This window comes from Pyrgilauda ruficollis, unplaced genomic scaffold (genome assembly GCF_017590135.1).
Source record: "Pyrgilauda ruficollis isolate IOZ18807 unplaced genomic scaffold, ASM1759013v1 scaffold4, whole genome shotgun sequence".
Classification (NCBI taxonomy): domain Eukaryota; kingdom Metazoa; phylum Chordata; class Aves; order Passeriformes; family Passeridae; genus Pyrgilauda; species Pyrgilauda ruficollis.
In genome coordinates this window covers 22,106,769-22,129,038 of record NW_024525489.1, presented here as the reverse complement: position 1 = coordinate 22,129,038, position 22,270 = coordinate 22,106,769, and the positions used below count along the sequence as shown (strand labels likewise).

The following is a 22,270-nucleotide window of genomic DNA, read 5'->3' as shown; positions in this document are numbered from 1 at the left end:
TTGTTGTCATAGAATACTTCTCACACAAAATGGGATGTCAAGACACACTGAGTCAATATTTAATTAACAACATTCAGCTGAATATCAATTGACTATTCAAAATAATATTTCAATAAAAATATTGTGCAGTACAATTGATATGATGTGTCATTAATAATCTTTTGATATTGTCCACTTTTAAACCAGTGGGTTTTTTTAGAATTATATTTTAGGAATATATTTTAGGTTTAGGAATAGCAAGGCAAGATGAATAAAGGTAATGTATACATGGCTAGGATTTAGTCATATGTCTTTTGGAACAATCAATTTATAAGACAAATATATCCTTGTAAGTATGAAATTTCAAGGAATCATGCAAAATACCAGGAACATGCAGTGATCTTTTAGTTTCACATTGAGTACAAATTCCAATGCCTCTGCAGAGCACTTGACTGTGGATCATTCACCCAAACTAGCCATTAAACTGAAGCTCACAATCAAGTAGGCCACAGCTTCCTGAGAAGGGAAATACATCCAATCAAATATAATCTTAATATTTTTTTACTTGAAAGGATGCTCCAGTTCCATGACAAGATAAGCAAAGAAGCTGACCAAATTCAAACCCTGTATTGCTCCTAAGTATAGAAAAAACTTCTTTTGGGTATTCAGAATTTTATATTAGTTTAATATCCATCAACAAGCTTTGATGATTTGTTTTAGTAACAGATAACAACTTACCTCTAATACGTAAGTTGGTCTTCAAAGACCACAGAAACATCTCAGTCAGGCAGAAGGACATCTTGTGATATATGGAGGCTTGCACTAGCAAAAGAAGGAAAGGAACTGTATGAGCCAATTTTTTACCCTTCATCACCACTGAAATGGCAATTATTTTGGAATCTAAGTGCTGGAAGAACGTAGCACTGATGATATTTTGTTACATGTAAGCTGTATTTTTAAATTGCAATTAAAGTGAATAATGCTTGGGAAAGAATAGGATAAGTAATGTAATATACATGTACACATCAAACACAGAGGGGAAGTAACCATTCTTTAAATGTACAACTGCTCTCACTAAAGCATATAACTTTGTGCTTGATGCTTCTAATATTCACATTAGCACCTATTTTTACTGTATGGTTATTACCTTGACATATGCAAAACTGAATCCACTACTTAAATATGTGATTTAGATATGAGAATTTGACCTTCAGGCCAAATTTTTAAAATTCTATACATTGGGAAGTGTCAATATATTAAAGAAACAGTTTTGAACACAGTATTTGCAGGCATTAGTTATAGTGTCAAAACAAATTATGTCTTTCTAAATGAAGACACCCCAAATCACTTAGAATATATCAATTAGAACTGACAAAACAGATGTGAAGCTTATAGAATATGAGTTGAAGTATTATATACATTGCTATTAACTGCTTGCTAAGCTTTTTTTAAACAACCCCTCTGAATGTTCCCAGTGGAGGACATGTTGTGTTTCAAAGGAGCATTGGGAATTTTCCTAGACACTGTAACCAGCAGACTCCCCTGAGTGATTTCCTGCCGTGCTGTAGTCATAAATGGGTCACCAGACCAATTAGTTTCACTTCTTCTGCTAAACCTGGGCACCCACTGAAAGCTGGACTGAGCAGAGGTGTTCACACAATGCAGCAACCTTTAGAACCACTGCTAGTATGGTACTATATATATATATATTTTTTTTTTAAAGTAGTGTCTTCATTTGGTTCACATGAGTGCCTTTTAGAAAACGAATCAATTCAGGTAATAATTGCAGAATTTTTATCACATAGAGTATCAGACCTTTACGTCAAGAGTGCTATGATGAAAAATATGTGCAAGGATCTCAGGTAGCACCAAGGAAGCTGGGAGACCTTGAGGTATTATCACTCAAGCTAATATTTATGTTTGAAGAACTGCCTAATCCACTGAAATAGCACCAAGTGGAAATAGCATTTTCTTTCCACTGATCCCCAAATGTACAAAAAGTCTTGCTTAGTAAATCCCATAGTTCTGCCAAAAAACCCCACAAAAACACACCAGCAAAAACAAACAAAAAAAGCTCACAACACATGCCACACACCTAGTAAAAGAATATACCTTCATCTTAGGTGAGAATGAGGTTTGGAAAAAAAATAGAGGATTAGGAGCATGGTGGTCTGTTGAGCATGAGAACCATTTTTGGTATAAATATAGATGAGGGTAGCCCCTCCTTTACCATGTGGACTAAAGTAAAAGGATATTGTACAATATAATTTTATCTGTTTTCTCATTTTTTACTTACTTGTGTTAGCAAGTGAAACAAAACTTGCATTCCGTAGGGCCCATAGATCCCAGATTAGAAACTCTCGCTAATAGGAAGTCATAATTTTGAGTGACCTTCTCAAAATCTTATTGTGGCCTGACTAAAACAAAACCCACACACCTTCAAGTGGTAGATGATCTCTCAGCAGGAGAGAAGGTACACCTGCCCCAAAGCAAGGTGTGCTGGGGTGACCCTGGCTGGACACCAGGTGCCCACCAAAGCTGCTCTCTCTGCTCTGCTCAGCAGGACAGGAGAGAGAAAATAGAATTAAAGGTAGGTGAGATAAGGGCAGGGAGAGATCACTGACTGCATGCCATCATGGGCAAAACAGACTTGACTCAGGGAAATCAGTTTAATTTAATACCAAACAAGATAATGAGAAATAAAATAAAATCTTCCCCCTACTATCAAAATCTTGCTGCACAAACCCAAAACAACAAGGTAAGACTAGAAGATTTTGGCATGACAGATAATCTAACATAAACTGCCCAAATTATTCCAGAGCTCTTGTATGTAGGCTCCACAGACACTTCAAGTTGTGTCCTCCTATTGAATATAAAGCCATCCCATAATGCTTTAATGCTGCTGAGTGCCTTCCCATCTGACAGGTCAGAAAATAATTTCAAGTCCTTTTTTTTTGTTGTCAGACACATAGAGGGAACTTGCTAAAAAGCAGAAGCAAGTTTTCAAATAAGCACTAAATACTCAATGTCCAAGATGCATACTTTTAAGAAATTTGTCCTCAAAAATGTCTCAAAATCTTATTGTGGCCTGACTAAAACAAAACCCACACACCTTCAAGTGGTAGATGATCTCTCAGCAGGAGAGAAGGTACACCTGCCCCAAAGCAAGGTGTGCTGGGGTGACCCTGGCTGGACACCAGGTGCCCACCAAAGCTGCTCTCTCTGCTCTGCTCAGCAGGACAGGAGAGAGAAAATAGAATTAAAGGTAGGTGAGATAAGGGCAGGGAGAGATCACTGACTGCATGCCATCATGGGCAAAACAGACTTGACTCAGGGAAATCAGTTTAATTTAATACCAAACAAGATAATGAGAAATAAAATAAACTCTTCCCCCCCCTACCAAAATCTTGCTGCACAAACCCAAAACAACAAGGTAAGACTAGAAGATTTTGGCATGACAGATAATCTAACATAAACTGCCCAAATTATTCCAGAGCTCTTGTATGTAGGCTCCACAGACACTTCAAGTTGTGTCCTCCTATTGAATATAAAGCCATCCCATAATGCTTTAATGCTGCTGAGTGCCTTCCCATCTGACAGGTCAGAAAATAATTTCAAGTCCTTTTTTTTTGTTGTCAGACACATAGAGGGAACTTGCTAAAAAGCAGAATCAAGTTTTCAAATAAGCACTAAATACTCAATGTCCAAGATGCATACTTTTAAGAAATTTGTCCTCAAAAATGAGAAAAAAAGAAATTTTTTTAAGAAGATGAGAAGATGTTAAAAACCCAGACTTCTAAAGAACACCCTTTCACACTGACTAATGAAGAGGAAGCAAAATTCTCCTTGTACCTAAAAAGGGAGAAGAGATTTGTCAATTACCAGAAATTTGAGAATTTAGATTTTTTTCTTCTCCCTTACCTAGGACTCTGAACACTCACTAACTAGCTAATTATTGGAATACTTGTTACTGTTGTGCCAGTGAAAATGGACAACTGCCCAAAAATACTGTTCCAATGTAATAAACTCTAATCTGAAATACCTTCTGATTAGTCACACTCTACAGTAAAAATTTAAAAAGAGAGAAAATTTGCTTCTGTAAGAAAACATGGCACTATCAAGTCTGAGTACTTTTTTCAGAGGAATTATTCTTTCTTGTTCCTTTTGAAGGAATACATGCCAGCTTTCAGAGTTATGCAACTATATCTCACCATTTCCCACATCATTATATTCCAGCACAATGGGGATGAGGATGATGACGACAAAGTGATCTTTTTGTATTTGAAAAATGCCTCTCAGAATGTACAATATTCCTTTTACTCCATGAGTTGGGCCCTGCTATTGCAAAGAAGGTAGGTGTGAAAACATAGAAAAAATCCACCCATTGAGCTTTAAGAACTCTATTCCTCCCCCTTTAAATTGATTAGAATTTAGAAAAAAGGGGTTGAAATAACTCTCCTGTTAAGGTAAAACTGAAATTCAGCTTAACAGCTGGTTCTTTTTCTGGCTCACACAACATTTACTGGCTGCTTTCACAATGCCACCACAAACAACAGGGATATTTTAGTGGTTGCAAAAGCTTACTGACACATGGAGATGTTTTGCAACGGTCAGCCTGTGCCAGTATCTGTGTGAGGATTGTTTTGTTTAAAAAAAGTCTTCAGTTTGGTAACTATTCACACAGAAAATAATTGCCCTGCCACTTTATAACATCAACAAATGCTGAAATTGATATCAAGAGTCTTCTTTGACACCTCCAATATAGGTCCTGTCATGACAAATAATTAGAAACTATGCACTGCATGAGTGATCTGGGGCACTGGTGCTGCATTTCCTCTTTCCATAGTCACCTGGGAGAGTGGGGTACTTGTGAAAGGCAGTGTTCAGCTCCCAAGGTGACTGCATCCCAAAAATGCCTCTGAAAACACACTAGGAGCAACCTAGCGATGCCTCAGGTTTTAGCTTTTCTATTTTTCGGATTCTGTGCTGCTTTAGTATGTGGGTCTGAGCTTCATATTAGGGGACAGCAAGATCTCTTCACAGAGCAGGTAGGCAAAACAATTCCTTCTCTAGCTGGGGACCAAGGACAGCTGATCCAGATCTCAGGCCCAAGAGCACACACAATGCGGAATGAAGAGAGAAAAACAAGAAGGATGGGACTTCATGGGCTAAAGCTGTAACTGGACAATTAGCTCCAATATGCTAATGGACCAAAACTTATAAGTGTGAGACCCCTTGACCACTCATCCATTTTGTGACCATTTGGGTTCATCTTGAGTGTAGCCCCGGCTGGGCTCTTGTACTGCCCAAGGTGTATCCATTGAGGACTTCTAATAAATCCCTACTTTATTCTTTAGCTCCATCTAGTCTCTGTTCTAGGTCAGCCTTCACAAGGCATCAATAGAGCTAGAGAACAACAAATGCTGACTACAACAGACCACCTGGACTTGGCAGTTCCATCAGAAGCACGGCTCAGTGTGACAATACTATCCAAAGTGTCCCTAGAAGAGTAAACCCTGTAGCTGCTATGATACAGGGCAGCCTGTGATGACCATCTGCCTATTCCATTGAAGGTGGGCCCAGGAACGTGCTCCCAGAAAGCCAACATTCCTAGTGAAAGAGCAGTAAACAAGAGGGATCCCCCACAAAATGCTGACATTGTTTGAGGCACACTCCTAGGAGTGGAAGCAAGGTAAAATACAAAGTCAGTCGGGAGCAGGTCCCCCTATGCCACACAAAGCCACAAAACTGCTGCAATGGCATCCATACACGTACTAAATGAGGTGCTTTGGATATGGGGTTGGGCAGAGGTTATAGGACAAAATGCCCATATAAAGAAAACACTGCAGAATCCATTTTCTCTACTTACGTATCATCATATTTTCTTTGGCAAATAATAAACCACCAGGAATTATTTTATAAAAATTGTCACAGGCTACACTTTTGTGTTCTCCTACTCCATGGAAATACACAATCATATAATATCCTGAGTTGGGAGGAACCCACAAGGATCATTGAAACCCAACTCCTGGCCCTGCATGATTCTTGAACTCTGGCTGGATGGTGAGCCTGTTCCAGTGACCAATCTCCCTCTGGGTGAAAAAACCTTGTCCTGATATCCAACAAAAATCTCCTGAGACAGCTTCAGGCCATTCCCTCGGGTCCTGTCACCACAGAGAACAGATCAGTGCCTGCCCTCTGCTGCCCCTCAAGAGGTTGTTAAACACCCCACTGAGGTCTCCCTTCAGTCTCCTCCAGGCTGGACAGACCAAGTGATCTCAGCCACTCCTCACACAGCTTCCCCTCCAGACCCTTCACCATCCTTGTGGCCTCCCTTGGACACTCTCTAATACCTTAATGTCTTTTTTATACCATGGCACCCAGAGCTGCCCCCAGCACTGGAGGTGAGGCTGCCCCAGTGCAGAGCAGAGCAGGACAATCCCCTCCCTTGCCTGGCTGGGGATGCTGTGCCTGATGCCCCCAGGACAGGTTGTCCCTCCTGGCTGCCAGGGCACTGCTGGCTCATGTTCAACTTGCCATGGACCAGGTTCCCCAGGTCCCTTTCCATGGCACTGCTCTCCAGCCTCTCATTCCCCAGTCTGTGCATCCAGGGCCGCACCACCCCAGGTGCAAAATCCAGATTGCTTTCATCTTCCATGGGTCTAATTTTTTTCAGAGAAATGGAAAATGTAATAGGTGCAATGAACTCTAATTCACAAAGATACATATTTTTTCATTTGATTTTGGATTGATTACACAATAGCTCTACTAACTATAGATGCCAGAGCAGATTACCCTCAATCTCACTTCTGTCTCCCTTCCTCCACCTTGCAAAGGTTAACATCCAATCTCTGGCACTGCTACAGCTCACTCACAATGGCTAATTTTTAACTTGGACCCCTAATGTTCAACAAACAAGGTAAGTCATCAAGTCATCCTACAAAATTCTATTTCTGTGAAATAATATTTGGAGCAGAAATCACTGCCAGTTTTTTCTTCCTCTTCGTGACCAATTTGTCCTTCACAAGGAGAGAAACTCCCTGCAGCAAAAATATGATTCAAAAATGTACTATTTGACTCTGGAAGTTGAAGTTCAGACTGAACTACCTGCATTAGATCAGTAGCTACTTGATGTATGCTTTATGTTGATGTAACAATTTATTTGTGTAAACCACATGAAATAAAATTTTAGAAATACTATCTTTTACATTTTTAGCTACATCAACTTAAAATTTAATGTAATTATTCATTTAAAAGTAGACCAGTTAAATTTTTTCTCTATCATGTTCTCACAGATAAAAAATGAAAAATATTCTCCCAATCTTACAAGACAGGCTTCATCCTTTTATAGCTGTATGAAGCCACAGCCTATTTCATATCTAATAAAACACATACTGAAATGAAGTTAGTAAAATCATGAAAATTTGTAAAGCTTCATTTTGTAGTCTGGCATTAAATAGAAACAATCCAGATTCTTCCTTCACAGCCACAAGTTTTTACTTTTTGACCAAGTATCAGCAGCACAGCAATTACAAGAAAATGTTTAATTTATACACATATATTGATGGTTTTAATTTGGTTTCTTAAGAAAGATGCTTAAGAAGGATGCTTATGTCTGTGTGTCTGTCTAACCTTTTCAAGTTTTTAATCCCTTGATCTAAATTAGCTAGAAGTAATCTGTTTTCTCACAAAAATTTGTCAGAAATATGTAATTCCTGAAAATGCTGACCCAATCTGCATGTGGGCACACGGAAAAACTCTGCACCAGAACTGAGGAATACACAGGGATAGCTCAGGCTGTGATTGCTTTTCTGTAGATCTATCCTAGCTGGGGAATGGTGCTGTGTGCCCAGCTGGATGATCTAGCAAAGTTCTCATCTCTGACACTGGCCCACATGCTTAGAGCAGAGCATGAGATGGGCACACGTGAACAGTCCCTTGCCCCTGTGTGGAAATTTACTGACTACAGGAGTCCAATCAGCTTGTAAGGCCTTGGCTCAATGGGCCCATTGGTAAGATCAGCTTGGAATTTTTAGTCACACCACTTTTAAATTTCACAAATGTTTGGATGTAAGGCACTGTGGAGATAGCACAGAGTAACACAATTTTAGTTAGGTTAGAAGTTAAACTTGTGCACAGATGGCATTCTGATCTACCCTCCCTTCTTTGGGTTTCAGGGACAGTAATTCTGTCACCTATGCAGGAAATAAGCTATTGGGACTGCATTCTTAAATGTTTCATTCATTTAATTGCAGAAGCTTGGGTTTATTTTCTGGTAAGTAGAGGTTCCAGTCTCCATCTTTCACATTGCAGTGGCAAAGCCTGAGATGTGTGTACTATCACTGCAACTCTGCAGTGCCTTGCAAACTGCACCTGGGTTGGAGTTTCATTTCCAGCGAGACTGTGGTTAAGCACAACAGTGAATGCCGGTCTGTCACTCCTGATCAGACCAAAGCCACCATGGCTACACAAAGCAAAAGCCTGACCTGATCAACAAGCACAAATTTGAATCAAATGCGCTATTAATCCATTCTGTAATGGCAAGCTGGCTTTGGTAGCCCCCACTCTTATACTGTGTTGGCTCCCTGACACCTCTGCTCCCACTGCACCTTCCCCTGCACAAGCAGGCTTGGGCTCCTCTTCCTTTTCCTCTCTTTCTCTTAGATGCTTGTTGAGGTCCAACCCCTGACCTGTTATTTCTTTCTGAGCCTAGGCCAGTCCCTTCTCACAATTACTGCTCCTGGCACTGAAACCCCCTGTCCGAGATCCTGGCTATCTTCAGCAGCACAGTGGGCTTCATTCTCATATTCATTTACTTCTCCTTTAAATCCCTTTTCCACTGAGAAAACAACTCTAGATTTTGTAGTATAAATGAAAGTCAGATCCCCTGTCACTAAGACCAGCCTCTGATTTCAACAAGTAAGGCATGCTTCTGTCAATCTATTCAGTGCATAATAATTCATATTAAGAATATTTTCAACAAACACAAAGTCGATCAATTATCATACCTCTGAATCTCTAGGCAAATATTTACTGTTGCTACTTTTTTTTCTCTTCAGACTCTAATGATTCAGAATATTTTTGCCAAACACATGAGAAGCAAATTCTTTTGATTATTCTAACTTCCTCAATCTAAATAGGAAAACTATTTTGTAGATGGGTGAACAACACACAGGAGCACTCTGTATCAAAATACACACTGAAACTTCTATTGTAATAAAGGCCTAAATATGGCTTGCAGAATAATCATGGAAAGGAAATACATTATCTGATAACTCAAGAATTCTGGCATGAAAATTATACATTGCAAATTTATTCCCATATGCTGTAAAGTTGTTTCAAGTTCCATTAAGTTATTTTTTGTGAGGTTTGTTTTATTGTTTTGGGAATCTGAAAATTATCCTGTTTTTTGCAATATCAGTTCTATTTACTGAATTTTCATACTTTAATATATTTGCATATTTAACTACAAAATATACATATAGATCCTTAAGAACATTAAAGTTATTTGACACAAAGTAAGAACACTGAAAATCTGTAAATGCTCCAAAAAATGTTCTGTAAAACAGAACAAACATTTTATCTCCAGCTGATATCAATTATTTCTTGCACAATTAATTGGGCAAAAAGGCACATGGGCCATTATTCAGAATGGGAATTGTTGGCTTAGACATTTGTCCAAGTCCATCCTCTGAGCTCTGAACTAAAAACTCTGTCTGCTAGATAGAGGGTGCTGAAGTTCAAGGACACGTGCAAAAATACTACAGAAAATCCATATGGGGTAACTTGTTGCCACCAAATTGATTGTTCATGTGTCAAAACCGAGGCCTGGTTTTTGCTGAGTTATCACTCAAGTAGAAGATGACAGGATCAGAAACTGAATTCTGCCATGCTGCCATGGCGCCTGCCTTCAGAAACATACTTCCAATCCACATTATTGGTCCTCTCTTTCGAAAGACAGCTATTGATTAACTGAACAGATAATAAGATTAACAACAGTGAAGCAGAATTAATTTGAGGGAGGTAATGCCATTTGTCAAGAAGACACTTAAGTTTATGTATCAGCCACACCTCTGACAACCTTAATGAAGCTAAGAACCCTTCTCCAATTGATACTGCAGGCAAGTATTACAATCTGTAACAACTCTCAGACAGAGTGGGTGTGAAAAGTTAAGAAGGTCACAGAAAATAGATATAATTGACCTGGGTTTTTACTTCACAGAGCGAAAAGTTCATATACACATTTTGATAAAGACCCTGAAGGCCTTTATATAAACCAGATAGTAGATAAGTGATCCAAACTACAGATATCCAGTGCTGACACGACATAAGGCAATTACAGAAGTACTAAATGTCAAGCTGCTTTACGACATTCTTTTAGATAGTGATTGCTGTTGTAAATAACCCAATTTTTCAATACTAAAGGTCAGTAGGTTGTAAAATTTTGTAGCAGTGTTTTCTTATCACCAGCCAAAGGAGAAGAAAACAAAATCTCTCTTTTTTTGAGTTAAGCAAAAAGAAGGTAGAAGGGCCTACAAATAATCCAAGCACAGGAAAAGTCCTTGCTCCACTGCCCTACCATTGCTGCAATTCCTATTTGCAAGGAAGTTTATATGGCCAGGTCTTTAAACTTAGAACACTAGTTCTCATTGAAAATGAATGATGTAAATCTGTGGGTTTACAGCAATGCTGCAGACAGCAGATGTAAATAGTTTCTTTCCATCTGTGCATCTATGCGTTGGCATCCTAGTTCATCAGCTGCCTTGCAGTATGGGCTGCTACGAAATAAACAGTGATCAGAACAACAACTAAGTCCAAAGCAACAGTTCAGTCTGAAATTTAACTATATTTGCACATAAGCAAATAAGAGTTTTCTATATTTTTATGCAGAATTTCAGATTTAGCTATTGCACAACTAACTAGACCTGTACACATGTCAGGTAAAGAGGACCACTCAAAAATACAGCATGAACAACTATTTAGTTTGCCATTTATGAGCTGTACCAACTAATTTCTTGCTGAACTGTACAGCTCTAGCCTTTAACACTTTATATTCTGCATGTTCACTGAGTATGTGCTTCAAGAATTTTCTAAAGAACATTGGTAAACACATTGATTTCATTTATAAATCTTGCAAATTTGCAAGCTGCCTTTAAAAAACAGAAATATATTTCAGAGTATATTGTATGAGTTGAATAAATTTAGTAGAACAAACAGATTATTTTTAGATCTACAATATCTTTAGATGTTGTTTTTTGCATTCCTTTCTAGAATGTTTTTACATTTAAATAATTTACAGTAGCTATTTTATGTTGACCTATTTTGTTTAGATGGAGGCAATAAATTAGGCAAGCAATAAATTAAGATTTACTAATATTTAAAAATCACCTTTGAATAGCCTTTTGCAAGGCTTATTGAGATTCTTGTTTGTGAGCATTTATTTTAAAATGGGTTTTTTTTCTGCTATACTTGAATTCTAGTTAATCCAGAGAGACTTGTATCTTGGTTTCTTCAATGTAATATTTAAAAAACTACAATGCCTGTGTGTCAGACTTCTTTTTAAGGAAGATTTGATTGCAAACACAAACAAAAAGCTTTTCTTCTTTTGTACTCCTTTATGATCTTCAAACAAGTTTCTATGAAAAGGACTGTATTTTTTCAATTTTAAGCCATACTCACCTTTGCAGTTAAAAAAAAAAAATTCATGTTACAATAATTAATTCCTGATTGTAATGTTACAGTATAGTTTATGTTGTGTTCTAATTATGCAGATATGCAAAATGGAAAATAACTTTGAAGAAAAAATGCATTTGTTTAAGCATTTTAATAATTACAATGAAACTGTTGAACAGTGGGTTGTATATAAACTAAAATATACACAGATCTTAATACTGAACTATAAACTCTTCTACCACTCTTGAGAAAACCACAGCAGTAAAACAGTCTGCAAGTACAGCTAGTTTCAGAAATCTACCTCATTAAAAATGCAAACAAGATAGGTCCAAAATGGTCAAAAAGCTCAGATCAGCTTCATTCTACCTCTTATGGGAGCCGAGTAAGACCAGCTGTCAGTCAGATCCCTGCAGCTGCCTTTGCCCACTATTTAAAACAGTTTTGGTCTCAAATCTTTCCTACAACATAATGTCAATAGATTTACTAACTTCCAGCACCATTCCTATACATTTGAGTATCTATAGCAAAGAGAAGTCGAGTTGTAGGATCTGCAAAGAGATCACACAGATAATGGATAGCATCCAACACTTTTAAGGAAAACTTTCCTCTTGATAATAATACTATCACCATGGGATAAATACTGTTAGGTGCCACTTTACGATGAACTTCATCTGCCTGAAATAGCAGAACATTACAGTAGCTTTATTTGATATACTAGATATTGATACTGATGGAGAGGCAATTTCAACCACCAGCTCCAGTTTCATGTATGCAAGAGCTCTAAATTCTGGCTGGTATGAACCAGTTGTTCATCTTAGCTTCTGTAAAATAATGTAGTGGTGGAAGTCATAGGTATTATGTATTAAATGAAAATTGAAATGTAAAATGGATTTTTAGGCAGCTCTTAATACTTCTGAAACAACCAGCTAGAGTGCAGCATCTTCCCAACACACAGTCAAATTACGGAGAGAAATGTGAATTGGTTCCCCCTGTATTTTCAGATAATACTGGTGATATGTTCTCTGGCTTCAGGCTTATTGTCTTACTAATTCAGCTGTATATGGAGGGTGTTTTTTAGTGGACAGAATTGAAGGACACAAGATACACAGAAATAAAATGTGCATCTCCTCACTATCTTTAGTCATGAGTTAGAGTATCCGGTATATTTGTTCATCTATCCTTTCTTTTCAATACAATGCTTATTTGCTCTACTCCATCATTAGCTAATGGATTTATGGTACTTATTGGAAAAAAACATATGAAGCAGCTCTTGTTAATTCAAGAAATATTTACTGAAGGAATCAATCCTGTTAAAATTATAAAGCGTAATACCAGAAGGTGTAATTAGCTTACAGAAGTATAAGATTAGGTAAACTCCATTTTCAATTAATCAGTCATTGCTACCTGGTTCTAATTTTAAAATACCCGTTGTGAACTCAACCAGTGATTTACAACAGCTACTCAAATATGCTACCAGCAGAAAAATCCATGTAGCTAATTTTCAAAGAGTTTCTAACTTAAAGTTGCATCCTGTTTTCATTCAGCTCAGAAGAAAAGTTACTGCTGGGTCGGTTGGTCCAAGCTCCTCGTGAGAGGAGTGTGCACACCAATATTTTGTTCCAAGCTACAACACGATTCTGATTTGCACAAGGATAGTGCCAACACATCAGATTGGGGCTGAAGTTTGATGGGCAAACATTACAAACTGTTGCATTACAGATTTCCTTAGTATCATCTTACATTGCTTTCATAAGTCTCATCTAAAAATGTTTTTGAAAATCTATTAACAACTACCTTTAAAATGACACAACATATCCTTCAATGCCCAATACCTTCAAAGCACTCACATGCTTCCATTTACCTATGTGTTTATTCAGAAGGTCCAAATTTTGCATAGGAAGAACAGGATATACAATATCCAGTAATTCACAGTGTCCAATAATTCAGTCCGTGCTAAAGAAAGATGTATTACTTTTGCCTAGATTTCACTCTCAAATTGAACAAAAATTTATGTGAGTCAGAACTAGACAGTACAGGCACTAAAGCAAAAATGCACACCTTTTAACAGATAAAAGGAACATTAATGAGTATCACATAATCTCTTGGAAGAATTAGAATTAAATTAGTTATACAACAATTTATGTCAGCTTCACAAAGCACACCCACTGATGCTGAAATTCACATTACTTAAATATATATGCAAATACTAAATTCCCAAGTTGTTAGTGAATGTGACGTCAGAAAGATTCACCCATTTTAATTCCATGTGTTCTTGCAATGTAAACATTGCCTTTTGAGAAGAAACGTCCTCACAATCTCAGAAAAGATATTGTGCTGCACATGTAAAACTGGAGACAGCAGCACCAGCAACCCTTTGTGTAAATATGCTACTATGAGCATTATCAGCATATACTGGTGCAATAAAGATGTGGACACTTTTTGGCTACCCTTTTTCGGGCTTAGGAGGCTACAGGTTCCTAAAGAAGCTCCTGAAGAAAGCTTTGATCCCTTTCCTTTCCAAGCTCTGTGCCAGTTCCTCCAGCTGTGTGCCAGCATTTTAGTTGAGATGGTCTTTGGAAGTTTGGGCAGCTTTCAAAAGCTGCTGGATATCAGAAATCCTTACCTTGAATCAGAAAATTATTGCAAAGATGTATCAACTTCTCCAGGAGGAGTATTTTCAGAATCACCATCTCCACGGGCTGGCTTTAACAAAGACTTGCAGGTGGCAGATTTCTCTGCTGAGTGCTCGTGACCATTCCTGGGTATAGAACTGAGATGTAATGCTTTGTGCTATGTTCCACTTTTGAATTTTAATGGATTTTATTCAATCAGTCTTAGGAACTGATTCCATAACAGCAGAATTTTCTTTTCGAAATCTTTTTATTTCTATTCTCCTTCACTAACCTTGCACCAATGTCCTGGGTCAGAAGTGCAGGCTTTAAATTTGTATTCCTAGGACAAACGGCTATAAATCCTGTTCCCTACTCTGCTGCCTGCACATTCTTACAGCAGAGACACAGCGTTTTTAAGTTTGCTGCTGAATGAGGAATCATGATTATTCTACAGAAAGAAAAGCCCAGCTGTATTGCACTGAGAGTTTTATTTTTAAATCTTTACTAGCAATGGCAGAAATTTGCAAACTGAATCTATTTTACTATTCTTGCTGCTAATATATGCAGTGGAGTTATAATGAACGAATGTATTTCTAAACAAGGCAGTATAATGTGGTAAGTGCTGTAATGTACAGATGCTCATCTCTATCATTAATTAGGTAAGAGACCAGCCCATTTTTCACCTGCATGGGGTCCACGTATATTTTCTTTTGTTTTTACAGTAACAATTATGAAATGTAATAATTTTGCTATTTTGAATCATTCCACCTTCTCTCAATCACCTTTAGTTATCAGCACCTTAATCCTCTGAATTCCAAGAATAGTAGTCCAGGAAGGAATGCAAATTAAGAAGAAAATGGATAATTCTAGGAAACATAAAATGTTGTTAAATCTACAAATACTTAAAGTTAAGTAAATTTGGTTTCAAGGAAAGAGAGCTCCTTGGTGCAGAAGCACCCTCTAATGGCTGGCTCCTGACTGCTCTGAATCACAACTGGAAGAGCAATTTAACAGCTCCCCTAAAAAGCAAGGGAAACTGCTAAGATTATTAAAAAAAAAAAAAAAAAAAAAAAAGGAAATGAGAAAATATGTATGCACACACACATGTTCACATTTCACTTACAGTCTGTGCTGCATATCCTTAACATACCTTAACATAGAAAAAGGGCATCATGAAACTGACAAACTTTTTTTCATTGGAGCCTGTATTTCCTTTTAAAACAATATTTTCCATTTAGTATATAAAACAGCTTTTTATGTTCTCCCAGGTTCCAACCATTCTTCAAAATTTAAAGACAAACAGAAACTGAATTTTCCTCTCTATCTCAATTAACTTTTACAAAAGAAAAAATTAACTGGCTTTAAGAAAAATGCTATAGTAAGTCTGAATCTTAAAATCATTTATGCTAGAAGGAACGTGGAAGTCAGTGGATCCAATTCCCTGCACAAGTTGGCCAGCTCTGAAGTTGCATCCCAATAGTAAAATACTGTGTAAGAAAATAAAAAATCCTTTTGATGCTAAAGCTGTACTAGAAACGTAAACAATTTCTGCTGCTTAAAAATATGCCTTAATAGGTATTTTCCCCTTCTTGTCTATAGTTTTGCCGGGGTTTTGTTCAATGAAAATATCCAAAATTTGCTCATATAAGTGCATTATTTTACTTCCACACTAGAATATGTACTTAGCATACAGCCCTTTATTATTAACTGTTAAGTATAATATCTCAGTGCTCATACAAAGCCAGTGGCAGATAGAGCAGTTAATAACATGAGAGTAATGAGACTAACCGACCAACTTGCTTCTCAACATCACTTTTCAAATCTCTTTGGGCTAAATTTTCAGTGTGGGGAATTAGCCATAGAAATCCCATTAACATTAATGAATGTTCCATGGTTAACTCCCCATGCTCTGTGCTAAAGATTTACCCCTATATCTCTAAAATAAATATGTACAGATGCCAAAATTCTTTTTATAGAGCCTGAAGAAATTAAGAACTCTATTCTCAAATAATTGACTTATGAACATGTATCTTTTCCCCCCATGGATCATCTTCTGCATATCAGGATGGGTGTAATGTCTGCATTATTCTCATTGTACAGATTATCCAAAGTGCATGTTTACTGCATAAAGGCTGAGTTTAGTTAATTGCGTATTTTACAGAAATAACATATAGATTGAGTTGGATTTTTCTCATCATTAAACCGTGATTGAACAGTATTCACTGTCATGGAGAACAGCATGTATTTATACTTATATTTCTGAAGATATAAGTATTAAGGAAAGTCAATAGTCTGAAAGAATTGGAAATTACCCTATACACCTACCAAAAAGCCAAAATACAACGGGTCAACAGAAGTCTCTGCAAGCAGCAACTGAAGCACTGTGTAAAGATAGGGAACAATGTTTGTTACCTTGACTATGAAAATATGAAGGTGGAAAGGGCTTCTAGGACCAAAATCAGCAGAGGTGGGGGACATATTGTCATGATTTTTTCTATTCCCATTTGCAAGAATATACTCTTAGTATTTTTAAAATATTAATTTAGAAGCTTACCTTCCAAGTTAAGTTCATCATTTCAAGTTCCACTACAGCTTAAAACAAAAGCACCAAAACAACTGCTTCAAATCATATTCACTTGCTAAAATTTGGAATAAATCTTGAGTAACACTCTTTACATACATAAAATATTTACTTTGCCTTCCTTTGAATGACTCTTCTTGGAGATCAGACTAGAATACATCAGCTATAATGCCCAATTTTATGCATGTATCCTGAAAACAGTGACAGTGTGTTGGTGTTACCACTACAATCTCAAGGAGGAGAATCTACTTCCTCCCTGAATACACAACCAAAAAACCATTTACATGGAGCCTGTACAAATTGTTTTATCTGAAAATAATATACCAGCTAAATGAAGAAAGAGGAAACCCCCTGAAATTGTCCAGTGAAACCATATTTAAGAAAACTCACTCAGAAAAAAGTATAATTCTTCTGGTTATACCTGGAGCTGAAGATGGCACATTTAGATAGAAATACTTTAGCTTATGAGCAGACTCTTAAACCATTTCTAGATCAAAGATTAAACGTATAGTCCTCCTAAGAATATCAAACTATGCGACCATAAACCAATCCTCTTTCAATACCAACACATTTAGACAGATTCCCCCTTTCCATTGAAAGGTCTTTCATACAAGTCTTTCATAGCCAAGATAAAAAAGAGAATTTTCCTGGTAGCATTCTTCACAAAAATGCTTTCAGCTAGAACTGGGAAATCTGGAATGAGGTAAGGTCAGACTGGTGGGGGTGGGGAGGAGAATCAGTCATGTAAACAGGTTTTATATTGCATTTATTACAAACTCCCCTTATTTTCAGTTGCTTCTTTGGAAATTAGCACAACCATGACTGGATTAATTCTCTGTGGGTTTCCCTCTGTACTGTTATTGAGCAGTCATGGGAAAATTCAGGCCAAATGAGTATGGCTCTAGTGAAGCCATACATCTATGAGGAAGGGCAATCACCAGAACACAGGGTTTGTCTAAAAAAAGACATTCAAACAGATAGGGCACTTAAGCTGACCTCCCTGAAGTGATGTCCTCATACTTTAATTGAGCTAAATTTTTGATGTTTTATGTCACTGTAAACGAAAAGGAATAATTTTATAGAGCATGTTTGTTGGTTTTCTGGTTTTACAGACATGTTCCTACCTACCCTTCAGGCAGCCTATCACTCACTGCACTGCTTCACATCTGAGCAGGTCTTGCATCCATACCTGCACACCCTCCAAGACTATGCAGACCTGCTAAAATCCCTCTTTAAAGACAACCAGGAATGCGTCTTTCCAGTATTATGAGAAACACAGAAATTACAGGAGCCACATCTTTTTCATACCTTCAGCTCATGAGAAAACACAAGGCAAAGACTTTGGCATGCCTACTGCCAGGTCTAGTGTTTCCTTCCCAGTGGTGCACAGTCAGTGCTCCCTTTCCACCGCTGCATCCCCAGAGAGGGGTGCCATCCTGGTAAGGAGCAGCAGCGTTATCTCAATTTTTTGTCCAGTGGTTTTTGGAACACAAGTCTTTACCACCTCCTGGAAGCTACCTCAAGATACTGCAGTGTCAAGACACCTTGCATAGGTTTATCCATGGTGACTAAATTGCTGACATCTCTTCTCCTCTGACCTACTCCCATGGGCAGTATCAGCTGGAGGCCTTAAGTATATTTGTCCATACCTGATGCTGTCTGCTTGTGGCATCCTATAAAATACTTTTTCCCACCAAGATTTTTTGCATAGGGTAATGGGAGAAGCAGAGAGAGGATAGGCATTTTTGCTTACCCAATATCACTTAAATATGTTGAGCAGTCTATCTATAAAACATCCCCACAGCTGTTGCATTTCACAGCAGCCTCCTCCCTCAAAGCATCAGAAATTTCCACAACAGTCCCAACAGCTGTTTCCCAATGTTCAACTAGTTTGCAACTGAGGGAGTCTTCAGATGGGAATGGCAAAATGCCTTTTGGCACTGCCAGGAACTCCCCTGTCTACCCAACTCACTGGAGTCAGTTCAGAGACAGTCAGTGGCCTATGTTACACTGAATTTTTGCTTCTACCACTGGTCATCCCAGTTGTGCATCATTACACTGCTTCTTCATGTACACCAGCAACCAGCTGATCTATCCCTAAAGCAACACTCCACCAAACAAAGCAGCTTTTGATAAAATCCTGGGGAAGGAACTATTCTCTTCATCTACTTGCTCCCACTTCTTCAGTTGCTGTATGGCCATAACTTCAAAAGTTTTATGAAATCACAGACCCAAAACTATCTCTCTACAAGACTAAACATGTGCAATCTAATTTCCATTAGTGATTATCATGATCTATGACATATGCTCTGTGCTGCCTTATAGCAGTTCAAAATGGGATGGCAAAATTAACGGACAGGGGGAGACGAACCGTAAATTTTTTAGCTTCATCACCAATACCAAAATTTCTGCAAGTATTACAGGCATTGACATATGAAGAATTGCACAAACACATTAAAAAAAGCAACTGATCCACAGCATGGAACTGAGTAACACAACATCGCACGACAGGCCCTTCCTCCAGGATACCCCGTGGTTAAATTACAAAAGCAGGGAACACAAAATACATCACTCCAGCACGCTGAAGTTATAGCGAGGCATTTCACTTTGACAGAGTCAAGTTGCTCCACATGGAGTAAACAAACTATTCCGGTTCCCCCAAGTGCTCTTCATATCTGACAACACCTTTCTATACAGATCCTTAAGGATCAGGAAGAGCCTGGGTCTGTAATTCCTGCATCAATATATGTCTGAGGACTTTTAAAGGTAGTTCATTACTGTGAAGTCTCACCAGCCTTTGTCCTGGCCTTTGTCCTTTCGAAGGATTTCCTCACGAGATGTGTGATATTGAGAACTACATTCCTCATCTGTCAGCCTTCATTCAGGATTGCAAAACACACACCTAAAAAATATTCCATTGCTCGATCACGCTAACACAAGTCATATTAATTAAGAATATGTTTGTGTAATTACATGGGAGAGGTGCTTTGCACAGCACTTAAAGTGCATGCAACATCTATAATAAGCAACCCTGTGTGTAAGACATTATTACAGTACAGGATTCTTGGTCTGAAAGAAAGAAGTAATTTGAAAATTGATGCCAAGTCTTTGGTGTTTTCTAGGTCACATAAATTGTTATTAGGACCTGATATATTTAAGAAACAAAGCACATTAAATAATATTTTATCTGACTCAATAGGAACAATCATTCTATAGCATTTGCTGAATAAAGTCAAACACATTTCTTCCAACAAGTTAATTAAAAATGTATCATTTACACACAGCAGCCAGATCTGAATGGCTATTGCAAAACTTTGATTTTCTTTAGACCACTTTACCTAAAAGAATAAACATTGATGCAATCAAGTTTTCACATCTTAAAATTATAATGATTACTTTGGTTAGACCTAACTCTTCTCACAGATGCAATAAGTAGAGTTGCACACATTTTGTGATAAAGATTTGCAGGCTAAAAAAACTGTTAACAGGGAGCCCAAATGTCCTTAGGGAAGCCAGCTCCCCAGTTACTGCCCAAACCAGGCAGCAATATATAGGAATAATGTGCACATGCTCAGCAAATCCATTTTTATGTTTTCTTTTTCATTTTAATATCAAAGTATTCCAAAGCTCAATTATGCTTCATTAGTGAAACTGTGACTATCCCACTTAATTATTTTAATATCTCAGGATTAGACAAGGAATGCAGAATTTTAGTAAATCAGACAATGAAGGAAACAAGGACTGTTCCAAGAAAAAAAGCTGTATTTCATGTTTTGAGCCAATCAACGATGAGCCACAGATATTGTATTACAGATGATTGCTTTAATCCTAAGGCATTTTAGGGTGTATTTGAAGTAACACAAGGGAAGCTTGTTTTGATATATTCACAATATAAAGCTGCTAGGAGATGGTTCCTAGATTCACACTGTGAGTTAAGTTCTCTCTCCCCCTTTGAAACCAAAAAAGGAAAATACTTGCAAGTGGACTTAAAGTCAAAATAAAACATCAATTTATCACAGAGCTCTTTCCTGAGAGATCCCTTTTCCTTCTGCGTATCACAAAACCAGAACTGCAGGCACACTCGCCTTCATCCTGTGCTACAAATCTTTCATTTAAAACTGCTAACTTCTCTGCACACATTTCTCACAAGTTTTTAAACACCATTTTCACCTTCACTGCCTTCAGAAACTCCACAGAAGCACAACTTTACACAATGGCACCACCTTGTGTTTCAAACACCAATTTCCAATCCTTGTGCTGACCTCAACTTCATGCCTTTCCTTCACAGTAGATGAAAAAGAAACTTATTTCAATACAAATAAATCAAATATGGTAATAAAAAAATTAATATATTATTTTGTAATATAGAAATATATTATATAAGTATTTCTTTCAAATGAGACTTATCCCATTTTCTGCCAGTTTAAATTTGTGTCATTCATACCCAAAATTGCCTACAATAAAACCTCTGTGAGCACATATTTAATTTAGTCCCTGGTTGTTTTTCATACAAAAGAAATGCTCAGATCCTGATGGATGAGCTATTTTGGAGTCAATTAAATTTTCTCTAAAGCAGGATTTACCTGCTTGGTTAAATGGAAATCACATATATGTATCTTAAATCATTATCCGAGAAATGGATAATTCAAAAATATAAGTCTTGAAAAGAATGTTTACTTAAAAGATTAAAGGCAGACATTATAGTATTAGTAAAACGTGTCATCCAGTGCCCAACCTTTTATTTTTATGGGCAGGGTGGCAGCCTTGCTATTTAGAAGTGGCAAACCACCTTACTAATCTTACAACTCTACTTAAAGTTCTGAATAACTTTGAAATCTTCATCTGTGTGAGATGAAACACAAGTAAGTCGTCACCAGGCTGACTTTTCTTTTTTGGAAGTGGAAAGTGAGGTAATTTTGCACCAAAAATTGGTTCGGTTGCTTACATTTTACAGCGTTAATCTTCATCTTTGAAACTCACTCACTACTATACCTAGGTTGGATCTTAAAAAAAAAAAATCTGTGACTTTTTCTTGGGGAAAACAACCATGTTCTTCACAACTGCTCAGTAAAAGAAATAGTTTTTAGTAAATAACGTCCACAAAGTTCCACTTCTATTTAGGGTGCTCTAGTGTCCCTCTTCTCAATGCTGATTTGGCAGCACCTAATCCTTTGAGCCCCCTGTTAAAGGCATTGTGCACCATGCTCTTCAGGCTCCTCATTTCCAATAAAAGCATTCTATTACTCCAAGGCCTATTCCAATGTACACTGGATTCTGGGATTCAGAATAACCAACTTTTCACAATATAAACTTTTGATGGTTCTCCTATATCTCATATGCTCCTCCTTACAAACCTAACCCTTGCTTCAGGTGCAGTCCTTCTCCTTATTCTACTCTTCCACCTGCTATTTTCTTCTTCATCTTA

General features: G+C 37.5%; 1 protein-coding gene across 1 annotated transcript in view; it reads right to left on the bottom strand.

Moving 5' to 3' along the window:
* LOC121358534 (WD repeat containing planar cell polarity effector) overlaps nt 1-22,270 on the bottom strand; it is a 146,851-nt gene that overhangs the window by 100,084 nt on the left and 24,497 nt on the right. The window contains exon 3 of the mRNA XM_041476774.1: nt 718-801. Coding sequence (XP_041332708.1) covers nt 718-778 — 61 coding nt within the window. The 5' untranslated portion in view covers nt 779-801. The remainder of the gene's footprint in view (nt 1-717; nt 802-22,270) is intronic.